The 24,937-nt window shown below is 64.9% G+C and overlaps 1 protein-coding gene across 3 annotated transcripts; it reads left to right on the top strand.

The window, feature by feature from the left end:
* The first annotated feature begins 895 nt into the window (after positions 1 to 895).
* On the top strand, positions 896 to 23,905 carry ESPNL (espin like). Of its 3 annotated transcripts, none has more exons than XM_086375685.1 (10): positions 896 to 1,189; positions 2,325 to 2,515; positions 3,970 to 4,156; positions 6,473 to 6,655; positions 10,526 to 10,657; positions 11,230 to 11,301; positions 16,874 to 16,988; positions 17,948 to 18,057; positions 18,735 to 18,932; positions 21,335 to 23,905. In XM_086375685.1, the coding sequence occupies exons 1-10, from the start codon at positions 896 to 898 to the stop codon at positions 22,922 to 22,924; spliced, it is 3,072 nt and encodes a 1,023-aa protein (XP_086231811.1). In that variant the 3' UTR covers positions 22,925 to 23,905. The 3 variants fall into 3 exon arrangements, with proteins under 3 accessions (XP_086231811.1, XP_086231805.1, XP_086231822.1); XM_086375679.1 differs by having other exon boundaries at positions 17,945 to 18,057; XM_086375696.1 differs by lacking the exons at positions 896 to 1,189; positions 2,325 to 2,515; positions 3,970 to 4,156; ... (1 more) ...; positions 10,526 to 10,657; positions 11,230 to 11,301 and adding an exon at positions 16,553 to 16,671 and having other exon boundaries at positions 17,945 to 18,057.
* The last annotated feature ends 1,032 nt before the right edge of the window (positions 23,906 to 24,937 follow it).

Genomic DNA, 24,937 nt, shown 5'->3' with positions numbered 1-24,937 from the left:
GGCTTCAGCTTGAGACCGTGTCTGCAAGAGCCCCACAAGGCAGCTCCCTGACATGAGTGAGCACCCAGCGGGCTCCAGGCAGAGGCTGGGGCGCCCCGAGTTCACCAGCAAGCACTGTGGGTGTCCAGCCCCACTGCAGATAACAGCCTGGGAAAAGACGCTGGGCAGCTCTGGAAAATGAGCTTGGGACCATGAACTCCAGTCCCTGTGGCTGAGGGTGGGTAGGGCAGGGGACCTGAGACTCTCACCCTCCTCTCAGAGGCCTTCCTGTCCAGTGCCAGGCCCTGTGCCCGTCACTGGTCTGCAGAGCCACTGCTGCCCAGCAGTACGTGGAGCCCCCAGTGCCAGCCAAGGCCAGGCTCCAGGAGAGCGTTCCCAGGGGGCAGCGGGCCCGGGTGCCCATGGCTGACACGGCCCAAACGCTTAGAAAGGGCTTCGCTTGGATGGGTCTGCCCTCCCGGGAGGAGGGTCTCCTAGGCGGCCTCTGCACGGCCCACCACAGCGTTCGCAGGCTGTCCCCTGCCCGGAGGAAGCAGACTCTCAGGAGCTGACTGCTTCCTGGAAAGGACACTAACTGTGAATACCCACTCAACGTGGGAAGTCCGTCCCAGCCCTCGATCCACGTGAGGGGGAGGCACGGTCCAGCCACAGGGCAGTGCCCACCTCCTACCCAAACCTGATGCGGGCCTTCCCCTGCTCTGGGTGCCCCGGGAGTGGCTGGGGCAGGGCTGCAAGGCCCGGTCCCCAAGGCCTGTCCCCCCCCCACCCCCACCGCCTCCCATCTGCCCTGTGCGCGCTTATCGGTAACCGGAGCCGCGAGCTGCGTCCCATCCTGAAACAGGAAGCCCGGGCCTGTGTGAGCCTCGGAGAGCCGGCTGGGCGGCCAGGGCGGAGGATGGAGGAGCAGCGGGCGCTCACGGCCGCCAAGGACGGGGATCTGGCCACCCTGGAGCAGCTGCTGGAGGCGGGCACCCTGGGCCCTCATGTCACTGACGCCCTGGGGGCTGGCCTGGTGCACCACGCCGCCCGGGCTGGCCACCTGGCCTGCGTCAGGTTCCTGGTGCAGCAAGCCAAGCTGCCCGGCAACCAGCGGGCCCACAACGGGGCCACCCCCGCGCACGACGCCGCAGCCACTGGCGGCCTGGCCGAGCTGTGCTGGCTGGTGCGCCACGCCGGCTGCGGTCTGCAGGTGAGCGGGGCGCAGCAACGGCGGCTGCAGGGTGCAGGGCCCGCGTCCATGGGGAGGCGCGAGCCGAGAGCCAGGTCTGGAGCCTGGGCTTCCCTAGGGCCCTGGGCTGCTGCTCTGGGGGGAATGGCCACCGGACTCCCACAGCACACACAGTGGCGTGTCTCCACCCCACGCCCCTCCCCAGCCCCAGACAAAGCTCTCAGAAGCCACACACGCCCCCTGAACCACCTGGTATTCCCCAACGTCCAGCACAGAGCGGCCCCTCTCGTCCTTTCACCCAACGCCCCCACCCAAGAGCACTCGGCCTTGCCAGTGGGGGGTCTCCTGGGGTCTCTTTTTTATCAAGCCTGATCCATGGGGCCTGCTTCCAAAGGTCTAGAAAAGGGTCCGGGCAAACAGAAGCCCAGCAGGCACTGGGGCTCAGGAGGTGCTGGCCCACCCCGGATGCTGGGGGACCACGGTGGGGGCTCTGGGGCTCAGTGATGGTCTCCCCGTGGAAATTTCTCCTGCCCGTCTCTCCCTCTCCCTGCTGGCCCAGTGGGTGTGGGCAAGCGAGCTCTGATGGAGAGAGGAAGTCCTCCCGGAGCCCAGAGAAGCACTGGGTCCCAGGAGAGGGAAGACCCACGGGTCACACAGCCTTCAGCGGCTCTTCCCACAGCCCCGAGGGTGGGAGCAGGGCCAGTCCAGAGCCCAGGAGAACACCCAGGTGTGCGGGTGCCCGCGGTGCAGAAGCGCCCCAGCAAGAGGGCCCGGGTACCAGGGTGGGCGCTGAGTGAGGGCGGGGCAGAGGCCCCTGGACCACCCCTGGACAGGCTGCCAGCCCTGGGCCAGCAAGCTGGGCTAGTGGAGCCTCCCCGACGGCGAGCAGAGAGCGAGAAGGGCGGGACTGCAGCTTGGAGGGGGCTCGCATGTGCAGGACCGGGGGTTTGGATCCAAAAGCCCTGACTGGTCCCGGCCCTGCTGACCGCGAGCAGATGGCCTGGCTCAGTCCAGGAGACCCCTCTGCACCCCCGCGCTGGAGCCAGGTGGAGGGGTGGGAGCTCTCCCGCGGGTCCGCGCGGTGCAGTCTCAGGCGGCTGCCCGGCAGGCCTGGTCCGGCCCACCGCCCGCTCACCGGCCACCTGCGCCTCCATAGGACCAGGACGCGTCGGGCGTCTCCCCGCTGCACCTGGCTGCCCGCTTCGGACACCCGGTGCTGGTGGACTGGCTGCTCCACGAGGGCCACGCGGCCACACTGGAGACCCTGGAGGGGGCCTTGCCGCTGCACCACGCCGCGGTCAGCGGGGACCTGACCTGCCTGAAGCTCCTGACCGCCGCCCACCGCAGGTGAGGGGCTGCGGCGCCGCCTGGCGGGGTGTCCCATGGGCGCAGGCGGCGGGGAGGGGGCCTCATGAGGGAAGGGGAGGGAGCAGGGCCCGGGATGGGGAGGGGAGGGGAAGGGAACGGACCTTGGGAAAGGGAGGGGGAAGGGGTGGGCGGAGGGGGAGGGGAGGGGGTGGGCCTCAGGGGAGGGCTGGGGGAGGGGGCCGGCGGGGCGGAGGTGGGGGGGGAGGACGAGCCCTCACACCGCTCACGCGTCTGGAAGGGAGCAGAGTGAACACTGGTCTTGGGGGCAGTGAGCCCCCCAGGTGGGGGCCTGGATTCTCCCTCCACACGCCCGGTCCCACTGCCCCGAGTGGGCGGCTGGGCGAGGCCAACAGACAGGGAGGGGACCAGCCCAGCTAAGGAGGGGGCAGGGGGCAGCAGGCCACCAACCCTTCCCCCGTCGTGGGCCCGGCTGCGGTCCTGGCCCCACAGAAGACACCCGGGCGTGTAACTGGCCGTCTGCGGGTGCGGCGTCTGTGGCCTGCTGCGGCCATCTGTCCGCAGGACGGCTGTCCTGGCTGGGAGAGGGACTCTGTCCACCCCTCACCTGAGCTGGCCTTTCTCCCCCGAGCCCCTGACACCTCTTCTCCTGCGGGGCTCTGGCTAGCTGGCTGGCCTTCCTGGCCGCCCCCCGCGACAGTGCTGCTGTTCCTGCGCCTTCCCGTCCCGACCTCCCTTCCAAGGCCTTTGAGACTCGCTTCTGCGTGTCTTCCCCAAACAGTCCACACCGGCTGCCCCGGGCCTGGCCGGCCGCAGGGTGTCTCTCAGACTGGCAGTATTAGAAGTACTTTCTGTCATTTGAAAACCGGGTGATTTCACTTTAAAACACACACATGCACAGGGACGCTGCCCCAGGGCCCACATGCCCACCAGCAGAGGCAGAGACGGCAGGAGCCCCAGCGGAAGTCTTTGTCAACAGGGGTGGGGTCCAGTTTGGGGGAGGGGGCTCCTGCTCCCTGCAGGGGTTCAGAGGGGGACCGAGAACTCACCTGACCCCGTGACCATATGGAGGCAAGGCTGGATGCGGAAACCTGACGACCCTGCCCCAGTCTGTCCACACGGGGGGCCTGGAATACGGATGCTGGCCGAGCGCTGGGAAGGGCTAGTATCCTGCTCACAATGGCTCCTTGCACGGAGCAGGCCCCGGGTCCGGAGGTTCCCTGAGCCGCCCACTACAGCCCGCTGGGCCATTCACCCTAAGAGGAGACCCCTGCCGGCCAACCCCCGGCAGCGCGCACAGCTTGATGGCAAGTTGAGGGAGCTGGATTCCTTGGGGTGCGCACAAGCTGGGCGGGTAAGGGGGTGGCCGCAAAGAGCCAGGTGCCGGGCCACCCCGCCCCGATCTGGGCCCTAGGCCGGAGCGGCTCCCCGCGACCCCCGGCCGAACGCGCTCTGAAGCCCGGCCTCCCCCGCAGCGGCGTGAACCGGCGGACGCGCAGCGGCGCCTCCCCGCTCTACCTGGCCTGCCAGGAGGGCCACCTGCACCTGGCGCAGTTCCTGGTGAAGGACTGTGGCGCCGACGTGCACCTGCGCGCCCTCGACGGCATGAGCGCGCTGCACGCCGCCGCCGCCCGCGGCCACTACTCGCTCGTCGTCTGGCTGGTAAGGGGGTGCTGGGGTGCGCGCGCGGGGCGTGGGGGGCGTCCGCGGAGGCTGGCACCTGCTCCCGCCTAGCAAGCGGGGCGGCTGGGGCGGAGGCGCCATGCCCTGGGTCTCCGATCTCCCACAGGAAGTTCGGGGACCACGGGGTGGTGGGCGGATCAGATGTGCCTGCAGCGCCTTAGAGCATCCACGTGCCAGACCCAGTCTAGGGCACAGCGGGGAGCTTCAACTGGGGGTGGCCGTGGACTGGACCCGCCCCTGCAGGACCCTAGGGGTGTGCAGCACCCCCTGCGGGCTCTCCCAACCCCTCCCCGAGGAGTCCTGGTGGGAGTCCAGGTTCTCAGGGTGGGTGGCACAGGCAGTGCCTGGCCCTGCTGTTTGGCCACTTGTCCATGCCTGGCCACCCAGACCCTGGGGGGTGCTCCCAGACCCTGGGGGGAGCCCCACAAGCCCCACTCTTCTCCCCTCTGGACCCATGGAGGCACCATCTGGGCCTCTTTCCAGAAAGAACACAGAGTGACCTAGATGGGGGAGGATGCCTTCTTCCAAGACTTTTTCCAGGGCTGGGGACTTCCGCCTCCGCCCTGGAAAACCAGGCCTGTGGGGTGTCTGGGCACTCTGAGGGTCTCCATTATGGAGAGGGTCTCCATTACCCGGTCAAGGGTCAAAGTGGGGAGGTCTCTCCCGGGAGGGGCAGAAGGGCAAGAGGTGGCTGGGGAGGGACTCAGTCCAGCTGCTCCGCTCCTTGTGCCTGGCATAAGAGCTGTGGGGATGCTGTGTGAGGGAAGGAAGGAAGGAAGAAGGAGTGATTTCCTCTGGCCTCCCACCACTCACCTTGGCTTCAGAAGCCCCTAGCGGTTGGCTCTGGCCTCCCTTCACCACTGCCTCTCCCAGGCTGGCCCTTTGCCCCTGGAGCACCCGCCAGCACCCACCTTTGCACCAGCTGTGCCCGCCCCCACCCCCACCCCACCCCCACCCCACCCCCCCCGCCAAGCCACCCTTCTGCAGCTGCTTCTACGGGCCAGCCCCACTCGCAGGAGAAAGCTCCAGGCATTGGCCCTGCCCTGGCCCTCGGATGGAGCTGTGCTTCCATCGTCTCGCCTGTAGTTCAGATGGTGAACTTCAGAAAGGTGCCTGTCCCCAGACCTGGACTCCCAGCACTGTGGCAGCCTGAGTCCTGGCCGGGCCTGGCCGCGGGCACAAAGGCGGCACGTGCTCAGCACACATGGCGGGAATGAGTCAGCGGGGCGCGCGGTGTCTCAGAGCGGCGGGGGTGCCCAGGAGCCAGGGGCTCGGGGCGGGGATGGTGTTGGCAGGCAGGTCCACACAGCACCCCCCACCACCGGGCAGCCTGACAGAGGCTCATCCCAGGAAGAAGCAGCTGTGGCCGAGGGTCCCAGGGCCAGAAAGGCTCTTCCAGATGGGCCTCCCCACCCCGCCTCCTGCAGGATGGACCACAGGCAGAGGGCGCAGCATCCAGCCTGGCTGACCCACTCAGGGCTGGGGCCCCGCTCCCCTGGGAGGCGCTCTCCTCCCAGCTCGCTGTCCTTTTTCTAACAGACACGTTTGAATGTCGGATAAGCCAGCGTTTGGCTGCAGTGCCCCGGGAATTAAACCACCGAAAGGCTATCCCTTCCACGTGGGAAACACTGCAGGGCGTTCACGCCCGGTCACATCCTTGCTGTTCTCCTGGCCTCGCCTTCTTGGAGAAGGTTGGCCGTGTTCAAAGCAGGAAAAGGGAGAAAAAGGGGGTGACGCCACGTGCACTGGCCCTTCCGGTGGGAAGGCGGGAGAAGAGCCCCTTCGGCCTCACGTTGGCAGGGGTCACGTGGCTGCCCTGGGGGCACGCGGTCCAGGCTGGGGGCCCGGGCCAGAGCCCACGGGTGCCCTCACAGCAGGGCTGACAAGGGCTGTGAGGAGGGCTGGCCTGAAGGCTGCTGGTGGGACGGGGCGCGCCCCCCAGCACCCTGCATCCTGGCACTGGAGCTGTAACAGTCAGGACGCAAACAGGCCTGGTGCCAGGAGGTCCTCCCTTCATCAGCAAACACCTGTTTACTGGCCCTGGGGCGCTGCCCAAAGGCATTCTTTATTTGAAGTGGGAACGCCCCTGGGGGTGTTCAGCTTAAGATCTGGGCTGGGGCAGGTTTGGGGGCTGTGGAATCTTGCAGTAAAACCACCGAGCTCGCTGCCCCCCCACCCAGGCTGCCCGAGGCGCACAAGAGGAGCCAGCCCTGTCCCCAGGGCCCCCTGCCCCGAGCGGGGAGTGGCTGCCCCCGTCCGGCCTCATCTGGCCCGTCCCCCTTCCTCCGTCCACAGGTCACCTTCACCGACGTCGGCCTGACAGCTCGGGATGACGAGGGGGCCACCGTCCTGCACTTCGCTGCTCGGGGCGGCCACACGCCCATTCTGGACCGGCTCCTGTTGATGGGTGCCCCCATCATGAGAGACTCCTGGGGGGGGACCCCCCTCCACGATGCAGCGGAGAATGGGCAGATGGAGGTAAGGCGCTGGGGGATGGGGGGTGGGCAGAGGAGCCTCCGAGAGCTGGCAGTCCTGGACCACTTCCTGTGAGTGAGTCACCGAGCCCTCAACACAGCCCTGTGGGGTACACATTATTAGCCCCTTTTACAGACGGGTAAACCGAGCCCCAGAGGGGCAGCCGTTGCCCAGGATGCAGACTCAGACTCAGATCTCTCTGGGAATAAAGCCCGTGCTCTGCCCTCAGCGCGGGACGCCTCCCTTCGCTCAGAGACTCCCCGGGTGCCGGCTCAGGGGTTGGTCTTCCCGCTGGCCCTCCCAGGAGGGAGTCTGCTGGCGCCCTGCTCTGAGCAGCCTGGGAGCAGGGCCCCGTGGGGGTGTGAGGTCAGCCCCTTCGCTGTGCTCCAGATAAACCTAGGGGCACACGTGGCCCAGGAAACAGCATCCGGAAACCTGGAGTAGGCAGGGTCGGTGTTCCGGTACTTGAGGTCCAGCCCTGGGAGTGGACCCGGCCGTGAGCGCTGGCCCTGCACCGACGCAACCTGCCCAAGGACCTCCTGCGAAGGCAAGGCCCTGTCTGAGCGGAGTGCGTCTGAGGCGAGCACGTGGGATGACTCCTCTGCCCGCTCCCTGCAGAACCACCCAGCAGGGCTCCAAAGTGGGTCAGTGCGTCTGCAATGTCTCCTGGGTCTTCCTGCAGCGTTCCCGTGGCCCCCAGTCGCCGCCCACATGGGCCCAGAGAAGCTAGTCGAGGGCAGGGGGCGGGTGTTTTATCGAGGTGCAGCCCGGTATCCCATTTTGGACTTCGGTTCTGGACAGCTGTTTCCCGCTGGAACCTCAAGTATTCCTGGGCCCAGGTGGCCCACGAACAGCACAGAGAGTCCCAGGAAGGCATGCAGTCCTTCTGATAAATCAGAGAGAGGCATGATGCTCCCATGCTAAACAGCAAGGCTGAACACTTCTTCCTGACTCTCAGGAGCCCTGAGGGCCCCCTCCTGCTCCCCCCACCCCCCAGCCACACCCCCTCCTTTCACCCTGCAGGCCAGCATTCAGCCCCATGGGCTCACCAAGAAGACGGTGGGGGTGGCGTCCAGAGGGGCCTGGGGTGGTCCCTCGTGTCCTGTATCCGAGCAGACGATAGGGGTGGCGTCCAGAGGGGCCTGGGGTGGGAGGCCGCGGGTGGCTGGAAGGGCCCTGAGCCAGCGTGATGTAGCTCAGACAGCATCCTGCCCCCACTAGCCACGGCCTCCACAATCCTGAGGGTGGCCAGAGCAGCACCCTGCCAACTTTATTTTTAAGCAGCATCATCTTTTTTCAAATGAAGTGTTCTGTAGGGGACCAGGAGGTTCAGCAGGTAAGCCAAGGGTTCATGAGGCCCTCACCCTGCTCGCTCGGCGGGAGAGGAAAGGAACCCAAGCCTCAGAGCTGAGAGCCGCCCTCCTCCGTCTCTGTGTTGTGGAAATTCCTCGTGCCTGGGCTGTGCTGGGGCTTCCCTGCTGCCCCCAGCCCTCCGGCTTCCTCCGCTTGTGGCGAGTGGGAGCGGGTCCTCGCGGGGGTGCAGGGCCTTCTCATCGTCGCGGTGGCACCTCTGCTGCGGGCCCGGCTCCAGCGCTCGCAGGCCTCAGTGCTGGCGGCACTCGGGCTCAGTACTTGCGGCTCACAGGCTTAGTTGCCCTGAGACATGAAGGGTCTTCCCGGACCCGGGACGGGACCCATGTGCCCTGCCTTGGCAGGTGGGGTCGTAGCCACTGGACCACCAGGGAAGGCCCACAATAGCGTCTCCATGCCGTCTACTGTCCAGCCTGTCTAATGTCCCTCTCACATCCATGTCTCTGGTTGTGCTATAACCAGGGTGGAAGCAGAGTCCATGCATTATTGATCGCCTGTTGGGTCTTAAATTTGTTAACAGTTCTGGAAAATTATGATCATCCCGGAAATATGATCACCCCATGCCACTCCGTATTTTATTTAATTTTATTTTTTTGTAAATTCTTTTAATTGGAAGTTAATTACTTTACAATATTGTGGGTTTTGCCATATATTGGCATGAATCAGCCATGGATGGACATGTGTTCCCCATCCTGAACCCCCCTCCCACCTCCTCCCCAATCCCATCCCTCTGGGTCATCCCAGTGCACCGGCCCTGAGTGCCCTGTCTCATGCATCAAACCTGGACTGGCGATCTGTTTCAAATATGGTAATAATACATGTTTCGGTGCTATTCTCTCAAATCATCCCACCCTCGCCTTCTCTCTCAGAGTCCAAAAGTCTGTTCTTTACATCTGTGTCTCTTTTGCCATCTCACATATAGGGTCATCATTACCATCTTTCGAAATTCCATATATATTCATTAATATACTGTATTGGTGTTTTTCTTTCTGACTTACTTCACTCTGTATAATAGGCTCCAGTTTCGTCCACCTCATCAGAACTGCTTCAAATGCATTCTTTTTAATAGCTGAGTAATACTCCATTGTGTATATGTGCCACGGCTTTCTTATCCATTCATCCGCCGATGGACATCTAGGTTGCTTCCATGTCCTGCCTATTATAAACAGTGCTGCGATGAACATTGGGGTGCACGTGTCTCTTTCGATTCTGGTTTCCGTGGTGTGTATGCCCAGCAGTGGGATTGCTGGGTCATATGGCGGTTCTATTTCCAGGTTTTTAAGGAATCTCCACACTGTTCTCCATAGTGGCTGTACTAGTTTGCATTCCCACCAACAGTGTAAGAGGGTTCCCTTTTCTCCACAGCCTCTCCAGCATATATTGTTTGTAGACTTGTTGATAGCAGCCATCCTGACTGGCGTGAGATGGTACCTCATGGTGGCTTTGATTTGCATTTCTCTGATAATAACCACGCTGTATTTTAAGATAAATCCTTATTTTAGAAGAGTTTAGAGTTGTTTCAGATTTGTAGGAAAATGGAGGCGCTGGCACAGACCGCTCTGCTCAAGTCCACATCCGCTTTCCCGCCCCTGCTCACAGGCGCCCGCTGTGGTGGCCGTCACTGCGGTGAAGTCGTCTCCCTGTCCCCAGCGCCGCTGCCCCAGACCCATCTAGGCTCAGGCCCCACACCACAGTGCCTCGCGCTCCACTCGGCTTCTCTTGTGACCCCTGCCCCCCAGGCTCTAGATAGACAGCCCGCTCCTGCGGTCCACACACCTCCACCACAGCCTCCTTCACAAAGGGCCTTCACAAGCCCAGGCTCCTCTCGCTTTCCACGCTCCATCCTCTCCTCTGCTCCTCGCTGCTGAGCCTCCCACCCTCCTTTGGGGGCCCAGCCAGGAGGGAAACTGGGGGCCCAGCACCAGCCTGACCTGGGGAGGGGGCATGTGAGACCAGCACAGGAGCCAAATGCTCAGAGATGGAGACATCGGGGATGGAGTGAGGATCCCCGGAGCTCACCCTGGGCCTGGAGCCAAGAGGAGGGGCTTGTAGAGCACCAGGCCTGAGCGGAAGGCCAGGGAGCAGGCAGGGCAAGGTGGGCGAGGTGGGCGAGGTGGGCAAGGGCACAGCCTGGAGAGCTGGGGGCGGAGCCATCTCTCTTAGCCTCTGCACCCCAGTTTCTTAGTGTGAGAACGGACACCACTCCAGGAGTTGCTGTAAAGATGGAAACTGGCTCCGTATTTAAACCCAAGGCCTGGGCTGCAGGGTCAGGCGGCCTGGCTGGAGTCCCGCTGTGCCCCCTGCTGACCATCTGGGCCCTCAGCAAGCCTCCGAGCGAGGGTGCCTGGGGCTCCCACCCCGGATTCAGGGTGTTGGTGCCTGTGGGACCCCGTGCCACCAGGAAAGGGCGTCCCAGGTCAGGGTGGGGGCTCAGGCCTCGGTGTCTCAGCTTGGGGGGTGCGGGGAGTTGGCAGTGGTCACGTGTCTGCCCCCCTCCTGCAGTGCTGCCAGACCCTGCTGTCCCACCGCGTGGACCCCGCCCTGCGGGATGATGACGGCTACACTGCCGCGGAGCTGGCGGAGTACCACGGCCACCGCGACTGTGCCCAGTACCTGCGGGACAGCACCCGGCCGGTGAGCCTTGCGGCCCCTTCCCTCCCAGGCCCCCCTGCACTGATGGCCGGGGAGCTCACCTGGACACCGCGTGGTTGGGAGGGAGCAGGGGAGAGCCTGGCCCCGGGCTATGAGGGGACCGGGGCTACAAGGGGGACCAGGGCTGGGCCGTGGTTGGAGCTCTGCTGAGATCTGCCCGCCACCCAGGCCACAGAGCCCATGCTCACACTTAGGCCAGACGGCTGGGTCGCGCTGAGGATACCCCAGGGGGTGGGAGTGGGGTCTCGGGTCCTCGGGCGGTGTGACCTCAGGAGGCGGGCCAGCCCTGTGCAGCCCAGAAGGGGACAGTTTCAGGCGGGCTCCCATCTGGGCACATGACCTCGCTCAGCCTCACCTCTGCAAGGGCAGGGACCCCATGTGCCGGGCCCCCCAGCCCACGATGGGCCATGCATGTTTGCTGAATCAGTGGAGTAGTGGGCATGCAGGTGTGCAGGGGGGAGCCCAGCAGCTCCGTCAACGTGGGGAGCCAGCTCCCCCAGAGCCCCCCAGCAAGGCCCCGGGCGGTGACTGACGACGCGTCCCAACCTGCACAGATTTTGCCGCAGCCTTCTGTATTGGCCACCCCTTCAGAAGCTGTCCCTGGGACCGGCTGGCCCCCCACTCAGGTGAGAACACTGAGGCCCACAGGGGCGCCGTGCCCCCCACGCCGGGTCCCACCCCGGGCTGCCGCGCCTCCCTTTCCCTCGGGGTGTCTCCCCCGGAGTGTCCAGGACAACGGAGGCAGAGCCGCCTTCCTCCCCGGCCCTGGGCCAGTGGGATGGTCCTCACCCGGCCACCACCAAGAGAGCCAGTCTCCACTGCCCAACACCCGCACCAGAGTGGCCAGAGGCTGGGGGCTGGGGGTGCTTCAGGGCACATGCGTTGGAGTCCTGGTTTGTCTCGGTAGCCTAGTTTCAGACACAGGAACTGCAGTCACTGCTTGAAGCAATCTGTTTACTGTTTACTGACCCTTCAGTTGGCTATGGGCTTCCCTGATGGCTCAGCTGGTAAAGAATCCAGCTGCAATGCAGGAGACCCCGGTTGGATTCCTGGGTTGGGAAGATCCCCTGGAGAAGGGATAGTCTACCCACTGCAGTATTCTTGGGCTTTCCTGGTGGCTCAGCTGATAAAGAATCCGTCTGCAATACGGGAGACCTGGCTGTAATCCCTGGGTTGGGAAGAACCCCTGGAGAAGGGAAAGGCTACCCACTCCAGTATTCTGGCCTGGAGAATTCCGTGGACCGTATAGTCCATGGGGTCACAAAGAGTTGGACACAACTGAGCGACTTTCACTTTCATACTTTCTTTCCATTGGCTATTGCTTGACAAGAGTTGTCTTTCTGGCTTGGGTTCCAGAAGTTGGGGGAACTCTTCGGGTTCCTGGTGTGGTAGACGGAGCTCCGTGGTCCGCAGGTTGGGGACGGCCTGGCACCCGTGTCCCTGGCCTCTGTGTGGGCCCTGGGGCCAGCCTGGAGGTGGGCTGGGCGACCCCTCTGCTAACAGGGAGGTGCCTCCTGGCCCCTGTCTGGGGGTCCCCGGCTTGCCCCCAGCCCACGCAGCAGTGCCCACAGCCAGGCCTTCTGTCCGAGCAGGATCTCTGTGCCCAGCCCCTCTCCCCAGGCCCTGGCACACCAGCCCACCCCTCCTGGCCGCTCTGCCCGGCTCTCTTAGGGGTGGGGACTCTGGGTGCCCTGCTGACCCCTCCACTGGGGGGTGTGGGGACCAGCCCATGTTGGGTTTCCTGGGGTTCCTTCTGGTGCTGGCGGTCTCCCCTGGTGTCACCACAGGATATGAGGCAGCGATCCGCTTGGGATTCCCCACGCCGGCCTGGGTGGTCCATGTAGCCTCCCTACCCGGCCTGCAGGCCCGCAGCATCCAGCCCGTCCACCTGCCCCACCTGTGTGTCAGAGGGGCAGGCTCATCAGGCTATGAGCTCGTCCCTGTGAGCCGCTGCACCTGGGGCTGTCTGGAGTCACCCTCGACCCCTCACATTCAGTCTTGGCCCCGCAGGAGGGCAGGCTATCAGCTGGGGCCACCGCGCTGGGGGAGGCTGGGGCCGATGCAATATTGATGGAAACACGATATCCAGAGGTCGCCCGCGCGGCCTCTTCCTGTGTTGGGCTCGGAGGAGGTGGCGAAAGCCTGTCTTTTTCTCTCAACCTCGCCACCTGCCTCTGCCCCCAGGGCGTCGTGGGTCCCAGGAGAGGCAGCCTGGGGGGTGAGGCTGGACAGATGCTGCCCCCGCTGCCTGCGCCGCCCCACTTCGATCCTGGCCACGTCTTTCCGCTTCCCAGGCCTGGGGTCACCTCTGCACAGTGAGGAGGTCTTGGGCAGTGGCTAGAGGGGGCCCCCTGCACCCCAAACCTCCAGGGCGTGGGCTGGGTGAAAGGGACAGACCGGCCGAGCCGCCGCAGCTAGGAGCAGCCATCCGGGAAGGTGAGCACAGCCCTCCACGCAGGGGCAAGCCCAGCCTCTCAGCTCGCAGCCCCCAGCCCGTACTCACGCCTACCAGAGGTGGCATGGCCCTTCTCGGCCCAGAGACACTCACGAGCCCTGAGCACCCGTGAGCCCCGGTTTTCTCATCTGTGTGACGTAACCGAGGAGCCTCGCCGGGGGTTGGAGGTGCACCTTGAGCGCCCAGTTTAGTGGCTAATTGACCCCCCCGGGTCTAGAGGGGCACTCAGACCCCTTCACTGTCCAGATGGGGAAACTGAGGCCCAGAGAGGGCCAGGGGCTCCCTGAGACAGACTGCTCCTCCCCGGGGGAAGGGCAGCCCGTAACCCAATCTCAGCCGTGGTGCCTGGGTGTCCAGCACCCATCTGTGGGTCATGATTTTCTCAGCCCGGGTGGCGTTACAGGCCTGTAACCCGGCTCGCCACAGCGGTCCTCCATGTATAATGCATGGCAGGCGTGGCGCTGCTCAAATCTCATCAGAAACACAGAAAAAGAGACACCGGACCACGGCAGGTCACCAACCCAAGGCCGGCTGACCACCAACCTTGGACGCGCCTAGCTGTCAGGACCCCAGAGCTTGGCAGCACTCCCCCAGGTCCCGTAGAGTCGGTTAGCGCCCAGGGCCTGGATACTCCGTTACCAGGGGCCGCCACAGCAGACCCCCATCCTGGTTAAAATTCAGAGATCCTCCTGACACCATGCTAACGGCAGCAAGGAGGTCTGTGTGCTGCGGTGCGCCGGGCCCTGCCAGGGGCTCCCGGTAAGTCCCAGCAAAGGCAGAGAAACTCAGGCCTGTGGGACGCTGAGCGACTCCCCGGGGCTTCTCCTTGGGGAGAGTTGCAGCAGAATTTGGCCTCAGGCCTCAGGCCTCAGCCTCCCAGGCTGCTGGTGCGATATTCTGGGGCCAAGGTCTGTTCCCCTGGGCCCTGGACCAATGTCCTGCCTTTTCCGTTATTCCTTCCACCCCAGCTGAGCCCTGCACTCTGCCGGGAATGGGAGGCCCTTTCCCCTCACCCAAGAGAGCAGATTCAACTGGGGGTGCAGGGATATGGTGACCCCTGAGGGCTCCCAGGCGGGGGCGGCCAGGGAGGCTCTGTCAGGCTCAGCGCCTGGGGCTCAGCCCTGCTCTGTCCGTCAGACCATCAACACCAGGTTCCCCAGCCATCGGGTCTGGGGTCTAACTCAACCCTCCTTCAGGCTCCTAAGCCACCTCATGCCTGCGTTGTAGACACTGGAAGACCAGAGATTCCCAGGTCTGTGGCACACGGCAGGGAGCAGGTGTCGTGTTTTGTCAGAACCCCGCCCCCCGAAGTCCCAGGGTGACCGATCCCGGTGCGGATGGCTGTTGCATGCAGATCTGTGTCACAGTCCAGAGCCCCGAACCGGGCGCCCCCTGATTTGTAGCCAGTGTGAGCAGCCTGGTCTTCCTTCTGGGTCCCCTGTGCCAAGGCAGGCGGGCGAGCAGCAGCCAGGGCTTGGCATCCTTGGCGGGGGTACCAGGGACCCCACTGGTGCTGGGCATCCCCCAGAGGCCCACCTGCCTGCCTCTCCCTCCATGGCTGGTGGCCCTGGACCGAAGGATCAGTGACTCTAGGGGCTCAGTCCTGGCAGGAGCAAGGAGGGGGTGGTCTCAAGTAGGATTCCGGTCCCAGCCCTGTCCCGTCCCCACCGTGGACCCCTGAGAAAGCGCCCTGCCTCCCTGAATCTGTTTCCCCAGCTGTGCCTGAGGGCTGTCCTGGTTGACCCCTCTGTGCTGTCTCTTTTGTGCGACCAAGGAGCTCTGGTCTCCCCTCCCTCTCCGGAGGGTCTGCTCCCCCGGCCCCTGTTTGGGGGAAGGTTAAGGCCTGGTGGTAAGGGATCCCACACCAGCCCAAAGCCCGCCAGGCCACCTGACACCTCCGCTTTCAAATATTAATGCGACGCCTCCTGCTCCCGGGGGTGGGCACTGTGACACCGCCCCCCCCCCCCGACGGCTCCAGACGGCTCAGCTCCCTGTGCTCACTCAGGGCCCAGTGCCTGCCTCCAAGGGTCCTCCCAGGCCTGGGGGCTGGTGGACGCTCTGCCAAGGCCGGGCTCCTGGGCTCCGGGCACCAGTTTCTTCAGAGAGAGGTAGGAGGCGCCGGCGACGGGCAGATAAGCGCTTGGGCCCTAGGCTCCCCTCCTGGTGGCCCCGGAGTGCAGAGGGTCCTGGGATGAGACAGAGGGCCCTGCGGCAGTGGCTGTAGCCACAGGGGTTCTGAGGGGTTTCTCCAGGCCGGGGCGGCCACCCAACACCTGCGCCTCCTTGTTCGGGGGGTTAGGGACCCGGCCCACCTGCAGGGGAGCTGGGGACACTCAGTCGGACGAGGGACTTAACCCCAGCAGTGCCAGCTACGTTGTCACGGGCAGGGCTCCGCGCAAAGCAGACACATGGGCTTCTTGTTAGAAACCGATCAAGGATTTCAGGACAGGGAGAGGAGAGGATATTGAATGGAGCCGTGGCTTGAGCCACCCACTCGACGCTGGGGCCAGCACTGGGCCCAAACCACACGTCCCTGTGGGGCAGGTTTGATCCAGCTCCTCTGCCCGGCCCGGGGCTCTCTCCAGCGCCAGCCTGGGGGCCCCAAGGCCCTCACCCACCATCGCTGCCCACGGGAGGGAGCAGGCTGAGGCACTTCGGTCTGACGGTCAAGGGTGAGTGGTGGCCCTCTCTGCTGGAGCCCCGAGCTGGGGCGGGCGTGTGTTTTCAGGCATCAGGGCGACCAGGGGGGCAGCTGGGAGACAAGCCACCTGCAAGACGGAGTTGGCCCGCCTGCGACGCTCAGCTTTAAACCCAAAGGCAGCAAGCCTGGCTCTAGAGTCCTTGGAGGATGGCTCACATCCTTGTGGAAAACTTCTCTGCCACCTGAGGGGGGGCTTGGGAAGGCAGACAGCGAGGGCAGTTCCACACAAGGCGGCCTGTGTGCCCCAGTCTCTGCTTGGCCAGGCCCGGCCAGCCGTCTTGGTGCCTGCTGGTCAGAGGCCAGAGCGGAGGCCTCGCACGGCTGCGCTGGGTACGGGGTTCGGACGCCTCCAGATCTAGGATTCTTCCCGGTTGCCTACCAGTCAGTGCTGGGGGCAGGGGGGATGGTGGGGGTGCCGCAGACCTGGGGCAGATGTGGGGTTGCAGTGTGGGGGCCCCTGCACCCAGACGTGGACTCCCTGGCCCCGGCTCCCCAGGACTGCGGGGTGGGCCTGGGCCCTGCACCAGGGCTCTGAGGTGCGGTGCTGAGAGCACGTCCAGGTTCGCTGGGCTTCCCTCTGTGCCCAGGGCTGAGCGCGGGCGCAGGTCCGGGCAGTCTGTCTCGGCACCGTCAGGGGACAGTTGGCAAGGGGGTGTGTGTGTGCATGCACGTGAATGGGCACGTGTGCCCGCAGGTGTGCGTGTGTACACATGTCCCTTGTAAGGCCAAGGAGTGCTGAGCACGAGGGGGACGCCAGCCCCTGACCCAGAGCCCAGAGTTAAGGTGCCTCCAGAGGGAGCTCACGAGCTGGGCCTCGAGATTGGGGCTCACCCAGTGGGGGTAGGTATGTGTGCCCACCAGGGTGGAGAGACACAGGGGGGCATAACCTCCAGGGGTACGTCCCCTCGCCCCTGCACACTTCCCTTTCCTAGCCCCACCCCAGGGAGACCAGACCAGGGCTGGGTGCCCCCCACCCCCGCCTGGCAGCCCAAGTCAAGGCCCGCCCCCCCGCCTCCCACTGACCAGGCCTGTCTGCCCCCAGGTGCCGCTCCTGATGACCCCCCCGCCCCCGCCGTTCCCCCCTCCTCCACTGTCGGCCGCTAGACATCCCCCGGAGGATGGCAGAAGTGGGGGCGCAGGCCTCGGGAGCCCCACCCGTGAGTAAATGCGTCCTCGGGGGGTGTTGGCCCAGGTCAGGGGTCAGGGACTGGGCCCTGCTGGCCTCCCCTCTGAGGTCCTCCGAGGGGGCCTGGACAGCTGGGCGCAGAGGGCACAAGGCTCGGGCTGCGGCCAGCCCCCAGCTCTCCCCGGATTCCGTACGTCCTGCCACCTTGCTAAAGTGAGCACAGAGCGCTCCATGACCACAGTTAAACCGCCTCCTGCCCCGTCCCCTAGCGTCTCTGTGAGCTCCGAGCCCCTGCAGCCCAGCTCTCCTGCCGCTGGGGTCCCGGGCAGCCCGTCCCTGCTCTGGGCCTCAGCTCATCCGGAGGGACTGCGGAGGTTGGCTCTGCCCACTGCTGTTCCTGAGACTCCAGCAGGGGGCGGGGGTGGGGCGCGGTCCTCAAACCGCAGGTCACCACCCACTAGGGGGGCTGTGACCAGCATTTATCAAAATGAAGTAGAATGGGATAGCGTGAAAAATGTCAGCAGGCCCCGTGTGTAGTGAGGTAAGTGTGCTTCATGGAATGGGTGGTGGTTATATAATCACACGTAGGGGTGTGTGTGCTTGTGTGTGTGTGCAGTGGAGGAAGGAGTCATAAAAGGACAGGTTTGCTGTCTGATGGGGCTGCCTTTGGTCCCCGGACTACCAGACCCTACACCCGTTCTAGCTCCTTGCAGGCCGTAGGACAGCTGGGGAGGGAGGACAGGCCGTCGCTGGGATGAGGTGGTAAAATGCAGGCTTCCCAGCTGGCCAGGCTTGGAGCTGGCCCCATGGACACCCGTGGGATCGCAGCGATGAGTGAGTTTGCCCAGGGCACTTGGTCAGGGGACTGGCTGGGCCTTTGGCTCCCAGTCCAGTGGTCCTTCAGGAAGGCTGGCTGTGCCCAGGTCTGGGGTCTTCTGCCCCCCACCCCTGGCCTCTCCGACACGAGCTCCCGCTTCCTCCCGGCAGCAGTATCTCTCAGCCCGGCCTGGCCCAGCCAGCCAGACCAGCCTCCTCTGAGGGAGCACAGAGCCCACACGGCCACCCCGAGGGTCACCACCAGTGCCATGGCCGTCCCCATGGTGAGTGCCCTCGCCGTGCCGCTGTCTTCCAGGGCCCCCAGCCCAAACCCAGCTGGCCTCTCAGCATGTCTCCTACGCTGGCCCTGGCCAGGTCACTCTGGGGGCAGCCAGCCCACTGCTGTCTGCCCCCCACCACCCCCTGGAGACTCCCACTGGCCACACCTCCCCCTCCTCCTCTCTGGGCACCAGTCCCTTACACATCCAGCCTACCCTTTCACTGACCGGAGGCTGGGAGCTCCCAGACCCTGAGATGTTCTGTGCAAGTCTGGCAAGTGCAGTCACAGCACACAGCACATTAAAGGCTCTGACGAGTCCTGCAGTCCACGACTGACCACCAGACTGTCCATGCAGCTGTTCCCCAAAGGAGTTTCCCCATCCACATGGCATGCTCTAAGCAACCTCTTTTCCGTCATGTACCAAGGAAGGAGGGAATCTCTCAGCCTGCGAGCCTCCCCACACATACCGGGGTCCTACAGGGACCGGGGGCCCTTGCGCTCGAAGCCTCACACTTGAACAGGCTGGGAGTGCGGTAGTGGTCAGCTCCTCTGTCCTCCCTGGTCAGCCCCCACGCCCCTCCTCGCGCAGCTGTGCTCCTCCGGGCCAGCCCTCCCCTCCGCTCGCTCCTGGACTGCAGGCTCCTACGGGCCTCCTCCAATGACCTGCCTGCCTACACACAGGGGGCAGAGACGGCGGCGGGGGGCGCCCCGGATAGCCTGGTCGCGCTGCAGCTGGACGGGATGCCCTTGGGCGACCTCGACGGGCTGGTACCCACGCGGGATGAGCGCGGCCGACCCATCCCTGAGTGGAAGCGGCAGGTGATGGTGCGGAAGCTGCAGGCGCGCCTGGGCACAGCTCTAGAAGCGCCAGAGGCCCAGGTCCGTCAAGGTGGGGCCAGGGTGGGGGCGGGGCCAGACATGGGGCGGGGGCAGTGTGGGGGCGAGGCCAGACACGAGGCGGAGCCAGGCGTGGGGTGGGATCAGACATGGGGCGGGGGCAATGTGGGGGCGGGGGCAATGTGGAGGCGAGGCCAGACGCGAGGCAGGGCCAGGCGTGGGGTGGGATCAGTCGTAGGGCGGGGCCAGGTCGGGTTGAGCCAGACATGGGGCGAGGCCATGCCTGGGCGGGGCCGGGGGGGGGCGTGGCGCCGCTGGAGGTGGGCGGGGCCAGGGTGGAACCAGGGTGTAGAGGGCAGAGGCGGGGCAGGAGGTTTAGTACCGGCAGGTAGACGTGGAAGGTGGGTTCCTGAGCCCACACCTCGAGTCCTGAGACCCGGGTACCCTACTGCATGTCCCTCTGTGGCCTCAGCTTCCTCCTCTGCCAGACGATGAGGTTGAGCCAGATCAGAGGGCTGCGAGCAGTGCCCCTTCACCTGCCTTGGGGATGTGTTGCCCAAGTGTTACTTTGATCTCACGATTTATATGTCGTGCCCACCGCATATCAGGCTCTGTTCTTGGCAGTGAAGGGGACCAGCCCTGCCCGTTAATGCTTCCATTCCATCAGGAAAGGCGGGGTGCCTGGGCAAGTGTGCTGGGGATGTCAGCGGGGTGGGGTGGGGAGTGCGGGGAGGGAGGGTCCAACTGCTATGGAGAGAAGGCAGTGGAAAGCGGAGGGGGCTGCTTTGTCCGGGTGCTCAGGGGCAGCCTCTCTGGAGAGTGTCCTTGAGCAGGAGTCAGGCGGAAGTGAGGGGCAAGCCCTCCGGGGATGAGGGACAAGCGATTGTGAGTGAGGCAACAGTGAGCGCTCTGGAGGCAGGGTGGGCTGGCCCAAGTGAGGAGCAGGAGGAGGCCACGCGGAGGTGAGGGAGAGGAGACAGGCAGGCATTACAGGACCTTCGGGGAGCCGTTGAGAATCTGAACAGGGAAGGGCTGTGGTCTGACTTGGATTTTAACTGGCTCCCTCTGGCCGCCCTGTGGACAGCTGTTCTAGAGTCGTACCCTGACGGGGTGCGGCTTTGTCTTGAATGATGTATTCTGCAACCCTTGGTCTAGAGCTGCCCTGCCAGTACCATAAGGCCAGCCATTTGTGGCTATTTCAATTCACTTCAGTTCAGTCATTCAAACTTGTCCAACTCTTTGATACCCCATGGACTGCAGCACACCAGGCTTCCCTGTCCATCACCAACTCCCGGAGCTTGCTCAAACTCATATCCATCGAGTCGGTGATGTCACCCAACCATCTCATCCTCTGTCATCCCCTTCTCCTCCTGCCTTCAATCTGTCCCAGCAGCTGCAGCTATTTAAAGCTGCAATTTCAAATGAAATAAAAACCCCTGCGCCTGAGTTAGCTGCACTTTCTGATGAATGGCTCCTGCAGGGGTTTCGGCATGCCTTCCCCTCATCTCAGAAGTGTTGGGCGGCTCTGGTCTAATGGCCCAGCCTGTTCTTGCTGTCAGGATGCCCCTGGGGTTGGGGGTGGAGCAAGGCAGGAGTGGGTGGGGGGTCCTGCCACAACCCGGAGGCCTTTTAGAATCTGACCTTAGGGCAGAGCCAAGGGTGTGTGAAGAACTCAGGGAAACTCAGAAAACAGGCCGAAGGGGCAGGGGATGGGCTTGGGCACAGCCTGGCCATTGGCTGCGAGTTCCCAGCCTGACGCTTGTGGTCCGAACACTCCCCAGTCTCCCCTCTCTGCCCCGGGCCTCGTAGGGGCTTATTGTGCCGAGTGCCCACCTGGCTTCTTGGCAACCAGGCAGGAGCTCAGGCCCCTCACCTGTGAGACGGGGCAGACACAGGGCCTCCCCCAGGGGTCTCGGGGGACTGAGCGGGTGGGCACGGAGCCACCCAGAGGGACCCCAGCTGGGAGGCTCTGTGTGCGTCTCTCACAGACTGCAAGCACGGGAGTTGGGCTGTATCCTGGCATCAGGGAAGCCCCAAGGGGTGATGTTCTGGGGTGAGGTTGGCCACACGCCATGAGAACTCGGAGGCTGCCCTTCGTAGGGGACACTGCCCACCCGCAGGACATCCTGTGCAGGGATCCAGAGGGTTCTGGGGACAGTCTTTGACTTCACCACGGAGGAGAGGAGGAGGACTCGGGGGTGGCAGAACAGAGGCACCCCTGCCTCTTCTGAGGGCAAGGCTGGCTCTTCCTGGGGTGAGAACTGCCCTGAACCTCGGGCTGTGGCCTGGGGCTGGCCTGCCACCTCCTGTACCCTCTGAGCCCAGGCAGGGGCCAGCCAGGGTCCTCAGGGCTCCCTGGGGCCAGGCCACCCAGGGGAGCTTGTGTCTGGCAGGAGCATGCCATGTGGGCTGCGTCCCCGCTGACCTCCCCTCCCTGTGTCCAGGACGATGGCGGGCACACACATGCCATGGAGCAGGCAGCCTGGCGGTACTCGCAGACGCACCAGGCCATCCTGGGCCCCTTCGGGGAGCTGCTGACCGAGGACGACCTGGTGTACCTGGAGAAGCAGATTGCCGACCTGCAGCTCCGGCGCCGCTGCCAGGAGTACGAGAACGAGCTGGGCCGGCTGGCGGCTGAGCTGCAGGCCCTGCTGCCCGCGCCCCTGGTCAGCATCACTGTCAACAGCCGCTTCCTGTCCCCGGGGCCCGGGCTGGAGGCCGAGGATACCGAGCCCCGGGGCTCCGAGGACGGGGCCTCGCAGGCCACACCCGGCGGGCAGCCCCTGCCCTTCTGGTGCAGCCACGTCGCCCGGCTGGTGCGTAGCCTGTCCCTGCTCCTGAAGGGCGTGAACGGGCTGGTGCAGGGCGAGGAGAGGGGACCCCTGGAGGCCCAGAGGGAGGCCCACAGGCCAGCCCCGGCCAGCCCCCCTAGGAGCGAGGCCCAGCGTGAGATCCAAGAGTGTGGGGTGTCTGTGCGGACACTCCGCGGCAACTTTGAGTCAGCCCCCGGCCGGCCCGGCACCCCAAGCCCTGGCCCCTGCGAGCCGGGGACCCAGCCGGGGTCATGCCCGAGGGGCTGCTGGCCTGCCCCGGCCCCGCCCTGTAGCGGCCCGATCGGAGGGAACCCCAGGCCGGGCGACACGGAGGAAGCCAGCGACTCGGGCATCAGCTGTGAGGAGGCCCTGTCAGAGGTGGGTGCTGTGCCAGGCTCGGACCTGGCCAGCCTCCGCAAGGAGCGCATTGTCACCCTCTTCCTCAGCCACTGGAAGAAGTCGGCTTACATGCCGGCACTTAAGACGGCAGCCTGCAGGACCCTGGAGGCCCGGCGCTCGGGGCTGCGGGGGCAGGAGGCAGCCAGGGGCCCTCCGATGCCCTCCCCGCTGCCCAGCGGGAGCCCACGGCCCGGCCGCCTCTGGCAGCAGCGCAGCGTCATCGCCCAGCTGCTGGGCCACTGGAAGGCCATCCTGGCCCATGTGCCCGCCCGGCAGCTGCGGCGGCTGAGCCGGCGGCCCCACGGGCCCCTGTCCCCCGAACAGTTCCTGCCCCACGTGGATGGGGCGCCCGTGCCCTACAGCAGCCTCACGCTGGACCTCTTCATGCTGGGCTACTTCCAGCTCCTGGAGTGCGACCTGCCGGCCGAGGAGCGCAAGATGCGCCACCTGCTGTGTTTCGAGGTCTTCGAGCACCTGGGCGCCCACGGCTGGGAGGCGGCGCGCGCCTTCCACAAGGCTGTGACCGACGAGGTGGCCGCCGGCCGCCGTGCCTGGACCGATGGCTTTGAGGACATCAAAGCCCGCTTCTTTGGCTCCAGCCGTGGTCGCGCCCGGGACGCGGAGCCCGGCCGCAAGTCTGGCCTGACCCCGCTCAGGCCCCTGCCCCACGCTGGTCCCGGCGGCCCCGAGCCCGCAGCACAGAGGCTGGGGTCCGGCCCCCAGCGGGGCAGCTTCAACAGCGAGGACATCTGTGGCTACATCGACCGGAGCTTCGCCTTCTGGAAGGAGAAGGAAGCCGAGATGTTCGGCTTTGGGGAGTGACGTGGGCCTGCCTTCCTCCCGGAGCGGGTTTGGGGTGGTTTTGGTTTTTCTGTTCTCTTTTCCTTTTTGCCCGCCTGGTGGCCAGGTGAGCCTTGAGGCCAGGCCGGCAGGGACTCAGCATGCTAGTTGCCGCCCACCGTGTCTGCCCCCCGACGGCTTCCTCCTAGGCTGCAAGACTGCACCCAGAGCCCCCCTTGTCACCGCCGCACCCGAGAAGCCCTCTCAGGACCCCAGTCGCCCTGCCTTGGGATGACTCGCCAGCTCCGCCCGTGCCCTCCACCTGTACGTCCCTTGGGCGCCTGTGATGCCAGCCTGTTCCCCACTGGCCACCCTCCAGTCCCTGCTGAGTCACCAGGATGTCCCGTCTCCCAGTTCCTCCCGTGCCCGTGGCTCTGGCCACATCCTGAGCCTCCATCTGCCCTCTGCCAGTGCTGCCTCCACTCCTTCTGGTAATCTTGGGCCGTGCCCCTCCCCCTCTGTGGCCCCCCTCCCCAACCTGTGAAGTGAGGGAGGAGCTAGGACAACAGGATCAGATGGGCAGGAGGCCTTCCTGTCAGACTGGACTTCCCTCCCGAATTTTCCAGGTCAGGGTGCGGAGTCCAGAGGGCTTCAGGGAGAGGTATTCTGCAGCTCTGCGATGGCCCCATAGGCAGGAGTGGGGAAGAGGTTTCAGGAACCTCCCACAGCCTTCACCCTACCCCTGCAGAAACCCCCTGGGACAGCTGTCTTGCCTGTTCCTCCCCACCTGCAGAGCTTGGAGGACTCAGGCCAGCTGTGGGGGACCAGGGAGTCCTCCCATCCAGCTGGCTCAATGTCTCAGAGAGGGATGCTCGGGAAGAAATAAAATGGGGGGTGTCAGGCTGTCGGGGCTTCCCCAGACCAGTCAAGGGGGCGGTGCTGGCCTGGGTTCTGACTCCAAAGCCTTCTGCAGAGTAGACACCGGATGTGAGTTTGCTAAATAAAGACCCGTTCCTGCCCGCCTTCCCATGCGTGCTTGTTGCCCCTGAGCCCAGAGAGGGCCCTGCTGGGGGGACACTGAGACCTCAGTGCTCAGCTCAGCCAAAGCCCCAGAGCAGCATCCTTATCCCACAGAGCGTCCACATTCTCATCTGTAAAATGGGGGCGTGGTGTTGACCCGCCCATACCCAGGGTCCTGGCAGGATGGACTGAGGCCCCCCATGGGGGTCTCTGTCCTGGGATGGCAGTGACACTCTCCAGCCGCATCAGTGTTTTAAGGAGCACATGCTAAGGATCACAGTCCTGGCCCCAGGCAGCCGCAAGCATCCCATACGGTGTTGAGGCCCTGGCTCTTGGCCCTGAAGCTCGACCGTTGGAGCCAGACAAGGACTGGTCTGCAGGAGACTGCTGCTGCCCAGGCTGGTGGGTGAGCCTGGAGGTGGGGGGGTTAGAAGGTGCTAGGTGCTCAGAGGCCTCCCTCCCCTGGGCCACCCACAGGACCCTGCGGGAGCAGGGTGGCCAGCATATGCAGAGCCCAGTCCCAGAGGTGGCCTGCTGGCCAGGGCTGCTCAGGAGACAGTGAGCAGAAGGCCCGCACACCCAAGTGGGGGCTCCCCTCCCCCCACTCACTGTGGCCTTGCACAAGGCCCTCCACGGCCCTGAGTCTCATGTTCCCGTGAGCATCCAGGACTCCAGGAAGACCAGGACTCCAGGGTTAGGCAGGGGGTGCTCAGACCCCAGCGTGAGGCCTGGCGCAGGGAAAGGACCTCTCTGCTGGGCACTCACGGGTGACTCCCCAAATGCCCTTCTGCAGGCACTCTGCTTCCTGGGGGCCTCCTTATAAATACACCGTATCCTGAGAGTACCCCAGGGACCCTGAGTCCCTTGGGCTGGGCCAGAGAAAGCTGGTTTGTTATTTAAAAGATGTTCCAAGTGATTCTGATGCTCAGTGACCTCGGAACCCCACTAAGCAACTCACCTGTGGGAAGCAGGTGTCCACTGCCACGGATGGGGGGTGCTGGCCCCGCAAGGCCGCACTCAGCTGTAGGGCCCTTT

This window comes from Bos grunniens, chromosome 3 (genome assembly GCF_055505025.1).
Source record: "Bos grunniens cultivar Pamir isolate PY7600 chromosome 3, Bosgru_T2T1.0, whole genome shotgun sequence".
In the NCBI taxonomy this organism is placed as follows: domain Eukaryota; kingdom Metazoa; phylum Chordata; class Mammalia; order Artiodactyla; family Bovidae; genus Bos; species Bos grunniens.
Note: the sequence above shows the minus strand (reverse complement) of the source record. Positions and strands in the feature narration are given on the sequence as shown.

Bases quoted from the DNA above. Each gene is read 5' to 3' on its own strand.
- ESPNL (XM_086375679.1), top strand. From the start codon at position 896: ATGGAGGAGCAGCGGGCGCTCACGGCCGCCAAGGACGGGGATCTGGCC. The intron at 1,190-2,324 runs GTGAGCGGGGCG...GCGCCTCCATAG, and splicing joins ACGCCGGCTGCGGTCTGCAG to GACCAGGACGCGTCGGGCGT. The intron at 6,656-10,525 runs GTAAGGCGCTGG...CCCCTCCTGCAG, and splicing joins CGGAGAATGGGCAGATGGAG to TGCTGCCAGACCCTGCTGTC.